Source organism: Mustela nivalis, assembly GCF_964662115.1.
Source record: "Mustela nivalis genome assembly, chromosome: 8".
NCBI lineage: Eukaryota > Metazoa > Chordata > Mammalia > Carnivora > Mustelidae > Mustela > Mustela nivalis.
In genome coordinates this window covers 118,792,108-118,803,245 of record NC_139027.1, presented here as the reverse complement: position 1 = coordinate 118,803,245, position 11,138 = coordinate 118,792,108, and the positions used below count along the sequence as shown (strand labels likewise).

At 49.1% G+C, this 11,138-nt stretch overlaps 1 protein-coding gene across 4 annotated transcripts in view; it reads right to left on the bottom strand.

The window, feature by feature from the left end:
* Positions 1-1,562: 1,562 nt before the first annotated feature.
* TTLL9 (tubulin tyrosine ligase like 9) overlaps positions 1,563-11,138 on the bottom strand; it is a 41,185-nt gene continuing 31,609 nt past the window's right edge. For 2 of the 4 annotated variants that reach the window (XM_082745853.1, XM_082745854.1), the window contains 5 exons: positions 10,240-10,298; positions 9,220-9,416; positions 7,739-7,852; positions 6,372-6,496; positions 1,563-1,954 (listed from right to left, as the gene is read on the bottom strand). In XM_082745853.1, the coding sequence (XP_082601979.1) occupies positions 1,878-1,954; positions 6,372-6,496; positions 7,739-7,852; positions 9,220-9,416; positions 10,240-10,298 (572 nt within the window). In that variant the 3' untranslated portion in view covers positions 1,563-1,877. The remainder of the gene's footprint in view (positions 1,955-6,371; positions 6,497-7,738; positions 7,853-9,219; positions 9,417-10,239; positions 10,299-11,138) is intronic. The other 2 variants (XM_082745856.1, XM_082745855.1) reach the window with 1 other exon arrangement.

Below are 11,138 nucleotides of genomic sequence, written 5' to 3'. Positions count from 1 at the left end.
ATCAACGGTAATGGCCTCCCCTGGTCCCCTCGCCCCACTTGGCTTCAGCCCATAATGATTCAGGAACATAGGCTGGTATGGCCAGATCTTAATGTTTTATTTTTGTTGTTGTTTTCGAGAGGAGCTAGAAATTTGGATTTTTAAGTTAAATTTTGTCTTTCAAATATTGCTAATGCAGAGATTTTCAGAGACTTAGGTGTTGGCCAAACAATATATCTTACATAAGCCAAATTTGGCCCATACCTGATTCTGTGTCTTGAGTTTAAGTAGAATAGCATGTGCTTTCCCTAAAGTGGGGAGATGGAATCGGAAGCTAGATGTCTGTCCATAGTAGACTAGTTAAAGAAAAAGATAGCTTCAGATAGTGGAATACAGTACACTGTCATCAAGAATGAGGAAGCTGTCTAAGCACTCCCTGGGAGTAAGTTCCAAGATGTAGTAAGTGAGAAAAGCAAGTGAACAGAGGGGTCTAATCCAGTTCTCGCACTGCCTCATGGTGTCCCATCCCCCCGGACCTGCCCCAAAGACAAGCTGCAGGGTTGGAGAACAAGGGTGAAAGACAAGGACACATGGATATGGCTGTTGCAGTCCCTGGGATGTGTGCCTGGCCCAGGATTCCTATCTGAACGTTAACACCTGCCTGTCTAGCAGGGTGGTGGCTAGGCCAAAGGAGAGCCAATCGGATTGGCTGTCCTGGAAATGAGCCTGTGCCTGGGGCTGTCTGGTCTTGCCTCCGTCACAAGGATGCAAGGAAGTCCCCATGCTCTGGAGGCAGGAGGCACAGAGTGGCTTGGCTTCTGGCCTTCCCAAGGCTAGATGGTTCACTTCCGGGGTTTGCCAGTATTTTTCCTTCCAAACGCCCAGCCCTTCCCTAGGCAATCAGAATCTGCTATTTGCAACCCAAGAGCTGTCACGCAGCAGGGAGAGTTGCAACAGGTGCTACCTGGGTCCCACAGGTAGGTCCCCCATGGAGCCGTTCGCCCACAGCCTGCCCTGTGGCAATCTCTCTTAAACCAAGAGGAGGCTTAGGAATGGGGAATATGGAGAAAATGCAGAACTTTTGACTTTTCGCCCAACTCCCTACGCCATCTCCTTGCCTGCCAAGCCAAGGCTTTCTGGTTTAAAAAGCTCAGCTCCCAGGAAGACGCAGAAGGCACCTGCATCCCCCAGCTGACTCATGGGTGCACCTTTGCAAAGACACTTGCTTAGCAGCCCTGCCTTCCGGATCCTTACTTTGTCCATCTGAGACATGGGGATGTTCTGGTCCACTGGTTTTCAGATGGTTGGGGGAGCTCCATGAGTTCCCTGACACACCAGGTCCGGGTGTTGAAAGGAGACAAAGAAGTACTTAAGAATCAGCCTTCCCCAGAGCCCAGTAAATACAATCTAGTAACTGCTTGCTTTGCAAGTCAGCCTTAAGACCAGTTCCCTAGTCCCTGAATCCTTCCTCCCGAGGGATCATTTTAACCTTTGAGACATCAAAGGGTCAAATCCGGGAAGACTTGGCTTCAGCCAACAGCATCCCCTGAGCCAGGGCCCAGTGTGCAGTGACTCCAAGTAAGTAAGGCCTGTGCTCATTTATTAGATGTGGTCTTTCTGGAGTAGTAGGGCTTGCCGCAGCTATTCTCGCTGGGCCCAATAGCCCCACAAGGTTAAAACACATCCAGCCCCAGGGATTAGCTGTCTCTGGGTGCAGAGGTGCCCAGGGTGGGGACTCAGAGAAGTGGAGAGCAGGCCGTAGCCTGGTCAGTCTGCAAAGCTGCCGCCAGGCCAGAGGGAGGGAGGTAAGTGCTTGGAGGTACTGCTGTGCTGGGAATGGGTGAGGAGGAGACGGGGGGGAGCACCTCCTGGTCAGGTTGCTGTCCCTGCAGCCAGGACTAACTGGAGACTTTCTTCTGGTTCTGAAGGGAGCGGAACAGCTGCCTCAGCTGGTTGTTCCTGTCATTGATGCAGCCTGGAGGAAGAGAATTGGAATGTTGGCTGGGATGGCCTTGGTAGTGGACTTGGTAGTGGAGGTATGGGTGTGGGGGGCTGGGTGGGGCCTGTGCTCCCCCTACCTGGAGGGAGGGAGGAAGGGCCTACAGGAGCTGTGCAGCCCTGGATGGCCTACGGTTTGTTTGCATACTGCCTCCACTTTGTGGCCCTTGAGCAGGTCATTGACCCACCTCCAGCTTAGTTTTCTCATCCGTAACCCAGGACGCCTGCTTTCAGGAGTGGATGTAAGGCTCACCAAAAGCAAAATGTAACAATCACTTAAGCTAACTTTGACCCAGGTGCTGAATGTGGGTTCACATGTTACGCCTTCACGGGAATGATATATAAAAGACAAACTGAGGTTCAGGAAAGTTAAATGTGCTCCAAATCACACCAAAAGTAGCAGAACTGAGACTTTAATCCAGGGTCTGTAGCACCAGAGGCCAAGCTCTTAACCAAAGCTCCACATGACCTGTCCTCTTGTCTGCACTTGCTGGAAACGCATGCGAGCTGGCACAGTGCCAGGTCCCTGCCAGGTGAGGCACTAGCTTCATCCCCTTCCCCAGCCCATAGGACAGGCACAAGCGGTTAGAGATCAACTTTTCCCATAAGCAATCCCTATGCTCCTGGAAGCGTGTACCAGGTGGTCCCCGCTTGAGAGGCCAACACAAGCTTCTGAGATGCCTCCTCTCCCAGCACATTAACGGTGTCACCCACTTCGTGCTTGTCCTCGTGGTGGGTCCACGAGACAGCTCCATGGTCATTTAGTTGTGCTAGGTCCATGGGTGGTGCTCACCAATGCTGGCTGTGTGGCTAGATGGCTGTGGCCACCACTATACTGACGTGGAGGCGCCTGCCATCTTTCTGAGCAGCCTTGAGCCCCATCCCTGGCTCCTAGGCACTGACTGGCCATCAAGGCTTCAACCAGTGGGGGCCTGCTATATGTGTCCCCAGGATTTGCCAAAGTGTGTTCCACGGAACCCTAGCTTTAATCACTTCTTTCATAACTCCCAAAGCTTCGTGTCCAGTGCAAACCTGTTCTTGGAGTTCTAGACTCATCTCTGAGTTGCCTGCTGATCTTTTCACCCCCAAACCCCTCAACTCTTCCCTAACTCACTTCGTCCATGTTCTTCCCACCCCAACCAGCTTGTCTTGTACTCACTACCCTCCATCCAGACACTTGACTGGAGGCTTGGGAATTACTTTAGAGACTTCTAAAGCAGCAGCTGTCAACCAAGGCTGCCCTTTAGAGTCACCTGGGACTTCTTAAGGAGACTCATGGCCTGACCAACTGTACCTTTACCTTCAGCGGGCATTAGTATTTTTGAAAGCTCCTGCAGGTGTCCTCCAGCAGCCAAGATGGAGAGAACCACAGTTCTGCATCTTGGCCACTCAGACCCAGTCCAGAGACCAGCAGCATTCATATCTGAGGCAGGTGACTGGCAAAGATGGGCTACAACAAGCCCTTCCATTCCTCTCTGCATGTGTCTCTGCAAAAGGTGCTTTGGGGCTCCTCTGGTTGAAGGCGCAACTACTTCCCGGCCCTGTGAATTGGGGGTAAAGCAGCTTTGACAGGTGGATGGCGGCAGAAAGACACTATACTGTGTGGCTTCCAAGCCTAGGCCTCAAGAGGCTTCCCTAGGGCTTTTCTCACCTTGGAACCGTGAGACTACCGTGTGGGGCCGGACTGCTGGAGGATGAGTGGCTGCCTGGAAAGAGGCCCAGCGGATGGCCAGTCTCAACCACCACACGAGGCTATTCTAGGCTACTGGGTCTCAGTGAATCCGCCAGGCACCTCCAGCCCTCTGAGCAACCCTAGGCAACACCTGAAGGATCAGCAAATAAGAAAGCGGTTGCTTTAAGCCTCTGGGTTTGGGGAGAGTTGGTTTGTTATATAACAACAGTTAACTAATAGAGCACCACCTGGGAGCTTGTTAGAAATGCAGAATCTTAAGCCCCCACTCCAGACCTACTGAATCATAATCCGCATTTTAACAAGATTTCCAGATGATTACATGCACATCAAAGCTCGAGAGCCCTGGATAGTCATCTTCCAACAACATAACGCTGCAGACCCTAGGGAATCAGCTGGAGAAAAGCTTTTCATAAACGCCCTCTCCTTCGCCTTCCTCAAGCAAATTACTTGACATCCCAGACTTCCTTGCAGCTGGCATGGCACACAACTCAGTTCATGCCAGTAAGATTGTCAGCCCCAGGAGGGTTGACTCGATTCTCTTGGAATAGAGTCAAAACTTGAAAGAAGAGCCTTGGCCCTTGGACCTTCCTGCTTCTTCCTGCCTGGGACAAGGACACAGTGTCTGGAGTAGGAGCAGCCATCTTGCAACCTTGAGGCAACAAGCAAAGTGTGGCAAAGCAGAAAGAGGAAAGTGCTGGGTCTCTGGGGGCATTTTGCATCCATTGTGTTAGCCCTGCCTGGCCTCCCCAAGACCTCCTGTGCCTCAAGATAGATCACTCCTCTCTGTGTAATGGCTCTTCAGTCGGTTGCTACCAAACTCAGTCCTAAAACATACCAAACCCTAAAAAAGATTTAAATCCTTTTCTAATTAAAAAACACACACACACACACACACACACACACACACACAAATAAAATTAAAAAAACAAATAAACAAATCCAGGAAAATATTTACCATAAGTTTGACAGAGGGGTAATGTCATCAATGTATTAATATCCAAGGCCTTTTTTTTTTTTTTTAAGATTTTATTTATTTAGTCAGAGAGAGAGAGCCAGAGTGAGCACAGGCAGACAGAGTGGCAGGCAGAATCAGAGGGAGAAGCAGGCTCCCTGCGGAGCAAGGAGCCCGATGTGGGACTCGATCCCAGGACGCTGGGATCATGACCTGAGCCGAAGGCAGCTGCTTAACCAACTGAGCCACCCAGGCATCTCTATCCAAGGCCTTTTTAAGTTTAGAAAGCAGCCCACTGAAAAATACATAAAGAATATGGACTGCTTACAAAAGAAGAAACGAAAACTGAAAAATCCGAAACTCCACCAATAATCAACGCAGTACATATAAAACGAATCAGAACGTTTTGTCTACCAGGTTTACAAAAGGGTTTTTTTTTTTTCCTTTCTTTTTTTAATTCAGAGCAGGCACATTTGTGTAATCTTTCTAGAAAGCAATTTAGTTATAATAAGTTCATCCCTCTGACCCAGTAATTCTACTTCTAGGAATCTGTCCTAAAGAAACAGCCAGAAATTTCAGCTGAGCCTTATCTGAAAGGATGCTCATCACGGAATGGCATTATTTATAAAACTAAAAAATTGGAATCCTGCCAAATGCTCAATTATAAGAAATGGATTTAGTAAGTTTGGCACATATACAAGCTGAAATACTTTACAGCCGTATAGTAATTTTGCTTTTAACTGTGGTAAGGGACAGTATTTTCTAGTGGCCAAACATTCAGGTTTTAGAGTAAGAGAAACTAGGGTTCAAGTCCTGGCTCACCATTTATAACCGGGACCCTCAGCAAGTTATGTAAGATCTGGAGACAATTTCCCCATTTGTAAAATGATAGAAGCTGCCTAAAAATGAACTAATGTGGGGTGCCTGGGTGGCTCAGTGGGTTAAAGCCTCTGCCTTCGGCTCAGGTCATGATCTCAGGGTCCTGGGATCGAGCTCCACATCAGGTTCTCTGCTCAGCAGGGAGGCTGCTTCCTCCTCTCTCTCTGCCTACTTGTGATCTCTGTCTGTCAAATAAATAAATAAAATTTTTAAAAATGAAATAATGTATGTGTATATAAAATATTTAGCTCTGAATATGTGTTTCCAGAAGAGAGGCTCTTATTAATATCATTGAATGACATGGAATAGGCTATGTGGAAAAGTGGGACTCAAAACTCCAGCCCAGTACCCATTTTGTGAAAGAAAAACTGTGAATATATGCATTTTTTAAACACTGGAAGGAAATACAACAGATTGTTAGAGTTGGTTATGTCTGGATGGTTTACTTCCTTTCGGTTTTCAAATATTCTATGATTATACTTTTTATAATCAGGAAAATTTTTCATTTTTTAAAAATCAAGAATTAAGTCAAGGCCTAAAGTCCTTAATTTCTTTTAACATAATCTGTTTTTTCTTTTTCTTTTTTTGGTTGTTTTCCATATAAGCCTTTTGAAATCCACCTCCTGACAGATTAAGATCTCTTCCTATGTACCAGGTGGTGTTCTAGGCGTATATTGAGAGTAAAAACTCTTCAATCTCCATTTTACAGATGAGGAACAGAGAGGTTATATCCCTTGCTCAAGGTCACACAGCTGGTAAATGGTAGGTCAAATGAAAACAGTCTAACCACTGTGCCAAGCTGTCTCTCAGACTACCTGGCTCCTCTCCTAACCCATCCCCAGTCCCCAGTCCCCATCTAGCCCCACATACCAAGGTGTGTGTTGGCCACAAAGTTCCCCATCCCAGACAGGTCAGGAGGCCCCTCTTCTCTGCTGACAGGGCCATCATTCCACATGAGGTCAAAGCCTCCCACTCTCTTCTCCCTTCCTGTGAGCCTGGATGGGCAGGAGATACAAAGGGGTAAAGAAGGTGCACCTGTTGGGGGCCGCAGACCCAGGTAATTCCCCTGCTCCCTCCCTGCACTCTACTGGTGCCCAGGCTGTCAGAATTCCTTCTTTTGTCCACCCATTTCTTGGGGGCCCACACAGGTCTCAGAGCGATCATCTCCCATGTGGTTCCCAGGCTCCCACCCGTGCCCTAACATGAACCTACTTATACTTAAAGTCTGCTGTCCTCCTCAGGCCATAAAATTCAGGAAAGCAGGGACTAGGTCTGTTGTGTCCTCTACTGTGTCCCCAGGGTGTGGTGCATGTCCTTGCACAGTAGAGGGTCTCAAATGTTTGTTGAATGAATAATGAAGGTAGATATAGAGGACGCTTGAGGTCCTGCCTGCTTAGCACCCATTTCAGCTTCTTTCAGCCTAAGGGTACTCAGCTTTTCCTGTGAGAACCACTCCTTCCTCTCTCACTCACATGACTCAGGTGGGGGTTGATCCTGCCACCCTGGGAGATGGGCATGAGATGTAGGTCCAGTTAATCAGAGTCACAATGATTGGTTCAGAGGTGGACATGTGACGAATCCCCACCAATAAGAATGAGAGCCTTCAAACTTGCCGGAATAACTGGGGGAAAGCTAATGCATAGGGAAGAGACAGGGAGTGGGGAGGAAGAAAAGGAGAAAAAGGGAATGAGCCAGACAGAGAGAGAGTGAGCTAGTGAGCAGACAGACCAACCAATATCAATGGAGCACCTGGATTCAGCCATTCCTGAAGTCCTTTCCTGGATCTTCCCATTATATACACATTATTATAACAATATATAGACTTTTACTGAACACTTATGGTGAGCTAGGCACTTTACAGTAAATAATCTTGGTAAATTAATTTAGCAATCTTGAGAGGTAAACATGATGTTACCATGTTATAGATGAAGAAACTGAGGCTCAGACTGGTAAATTCCAAGGTCTCATATGGTCAAGAAGTGTGGAGGAGATCCTGCTGGGCTGAATCTCAGAAGCCTGTAATTGGTCCTGCTCTGCCTCAGAAGGGCTGAATCCTTGGACCAGGATCTAACCATGTGTGGACATCTCAGTTTATCCATCTATAAAATGGCAGGCAGACCGAGGCCATCCTTACATGCCGCTCAAGTCCTAGTGCTGTGAGTTCTCTGTCTTCCTTGCTGGGAGCCCCAGCTGTCATGTACAGGGGTGCCTGAGTGAGGCTTCCCCCTGCCCCTCACCTGGCCTCCATGTCCACGACATGCAGGGTGTCTTCCAAGAGGCAGGTCTTGAGCTCATAGTCCTCCTGGCTGCTGGCTGTCAGCGATGGGGAGGCGTTGACCTCCAGGAGCCACCTGGGGAAGGATGGGAATGGAGGGCTTTAGGTTTATCTGGTCCATGGGGCCCCTTGGAATTTTGCAGAGAGACTTCATGAGTGCGTGGGCCCAACCCTCAATTCAACCAAGATCGCTCTTTCCATTTTTCCACTAGAAGAAAGGTCTCGGCGGCTAAAACTTTTTGAAAATAATCGTCACAAACTCGAAATCCCCACGGGGGCCAGGTGATACCTAAACGAGGCAAGCTGGAGGCAGTGGAATGATCTTGTTGCCCTTCTATTACTCTTCTTCCAATAGAGCCCTGAGCACAAGACCTCTTTCCCAGTGAACACCTGCCTGCAGAGGGGACAGGAGCTGGTAGGCGTGGGGACTGGCGCAGGCCGGCCGCAGCCCCTCTGCGGGAGTGTGAGCCCAGAGTCGGCAGATCCTCTGGGTTTTCCAGAAAAGGCAAAACTCCAGACTGTTGTGTAAATATCTCCCAGTTTTTTTTAGAGATTGTCAATGTATTTAAATAAAAAATCATCTGAAGTCCAAACTCTGGGCCAAAAGCGGCCCAAGGGCCTCCGGCTTGCAAACTCTGATTTTGTGCAACCCAGTCGTTTGTGGACAGGAACCTGGGGCCCAGAGAGGGAAGGACTCACCCAGCAGGTTGGTGGCAGATAGAGCCCCCCCCTGCCCCCCCCCGCAAGCTTGTTTCCCTAGCTCTGTCCTGCTGCAGGGGGCAGAGGAGAGACTTGCTGGCCCCGAACCCTGTTTCTCTCGAAGCTGCATCTGACCTCATTCTAGGGTTCTAGCTCCTGCCTCTGAGAGCCTGTCCATACTGCACAGCCCCCGGTGAGGGGGCTGGCTCCAGGAGCCTCAGTGCTGGCTCAGAAATGATGACCCAGGGTCTGGCTCTGCCCTTGACTTACTGCATGGCCTCAAGCACCTGAACAACCCCACTGGGCTCCTGGGTCTTTTTGTATCACATAAGGGCCATCACTATGGTTCCTGGCACCTCACACTTGTTTCCTCATCAGTTCGACCCCCTCCGTGGGCACTGTGAGAGGGCACCAAATTCTTGGCAGGAAGTGACATGGTAACTATTCCCTTATGTGACACTTTGCATCCTAAAAACAGCAGGGCTTCCAAAGAAGTTTCTTGCCCAGTGCTAGGGAAGGATCCCTGACTCAGCAGATGTTCTGGAAAGGTCTGTCGTGCCAGGCATGGGGTTCAGTGCTCTATAGACAGTACATCAGTCATCCCTCATACTAATGCTATAAGCACAACACCCATTTTAGAGATGGACAGACTGAGGCACACCACAAGGAAGTGGCAGAGATCAATCCCAGATACGGCATGTGTACCACATCTGCCCCCTCCGGGCTGTGAGGCTACCCACTTACGGCTTGAGGGTCTGGTCTATGAGGATGTCATAGCCGTACAGCTCAAAGCAGTGCTTGTCACTGATGATCACCTTCTGCACGCTCTGCAGGCTCTTGACAAAGATGTTGTCCATATCGCTGAAGAGCGTCTCCACCGCCTCAGGACCGTGCTTGGACGCGAGGTACTGACGGAAGCGCTGGAGCATCCACTTGCAGCCCTGGGGCCCCAAGTGCCCGGGTCAAGATGTGTGGGGGGAGAAGAAGTTTCAATTAACCAGGACCCGGCCTTCTGGGACCCTCAAACATTCCCTCTTATGAGGCAAAACTACGGCATGCTAGGCCGGGGAGCGGGGAAGGGGTGCCTGCCCAGGGCCCGTGGCTCCAGAGTACCCAGGACCCCATAAGTCATTGCTCAAACACCCTGCACACACTTCTTCCCCGGGCATGCCTTCCTGGGGACAGACTACACTGACCATGTGTGTGCCCAAGGCCCAAAGATGAGCAACAGGTTACTGCTTTGGGGAAAATGGGAGTGTGTGCATACAGGCAACCCCACTGTGTGGGATGGAGCTGGGGGAGGGAAAGGAAAGGAGAGGGTGTGAGCTGGGGGGGGGGAAGTTCTCCCTGTGCCCCACTCTTCTGGCTCTTAACTCTGGGAAGTCTGAGAATTCTAAATTTGAACCTCGCCTTGCAGGTTGTTAGACAGATGGATGGATGGGTGGATGATAGGTAGATAGATGACAGGGAGATGGAGAGATGGAAAGATAGATGGGAAAACACTTGTCAAGGTAGGAGGGTAGAACACATTTTGTTTTAAGGTGTGTTTCTTTGAGTCGTAAATTAACTATTTAAACATGTGATGTGGGGGTCTCCATCCATACTCCTGCCCTGGGCCCTGTAAGTGGGAAGGGTGGTCCTGACCTCACTGGTGAACTATGAGCCCAACATAGGCCTGTCCCGGGCTCCTTGGCACCCCACCTCCCCACCACAACCTGGTCCGAAAAGTCTGGACCTGGAGGGCAAGATGCCTGGCTTCCTCACCTTCTTTGGGTGGTAGTCAGGAGATGTCTTTTGCACAGCAACATTGGTGAGGTGGACATCTAGGAGAGGTTTGTGGTCAAGGACTCGTGTGAACAAGAAGGACAAACCCTGTCCCACATCCCATGCCAGAGATCAAACAAAGACTTGTTCTTGGCCATTGAAGAGGAAGGCTACCAAACAGCCCAGACAGCACTGATGTGGGCCTTGGAATCAGATGGGCCTGGATTCCAACATCGCCAGCATCTTTGCTGGATGCCATCCCTGAGCAAGTCACTTAACCTCTGAACAAGTCAGGTACATACGTGGAGAAAGAGATAGAGAATAAGCAAACCATCGAAACCAATCTGTAGAGAAGTGGAACTGATTCGTTATGAAATCTTTCAGCAGGAATTTTTTCTTTTTTTTTTTTAGCTTAGAAATGACAATAGAGGGGAGCCGGGGTGGCTCAGTTGGTTAAGCGACTGCCTCAGATCATGATCCCGAAGTCCTGGGATCAAGTCCCACATCAGGCTTCCAGCTCCATGGGGAGTCTGCTTCTCCCTCTGACCTCCCCTCTCATGCTCTCTCTCTCTCCCTCTCCTCTCAAATAAATAAATAAAATCTTAAAAAAAAAAAAAAAGAAAAGGAATGACGATAGAAATCAAGAGGAAATCAGTGGATGGACCAACCATGTAAACATAAAAATGATCAGATTGCCAAGGCAAGAATGAAAAGCAAGCATGACTAGAGACAAGATTTGTAGCAACTATGACAGGCTAATGTTTTTTGTCACAAGAAAATCCCACATAAATTGTTAACAATAAAAATTTATGGCCCTAAGAGATAAGTAGATAGAGGGATACGAACACAACAAGAGGAGACATAACTGGCAAAAGACCATCTGGGAAAATGCCTGAAGT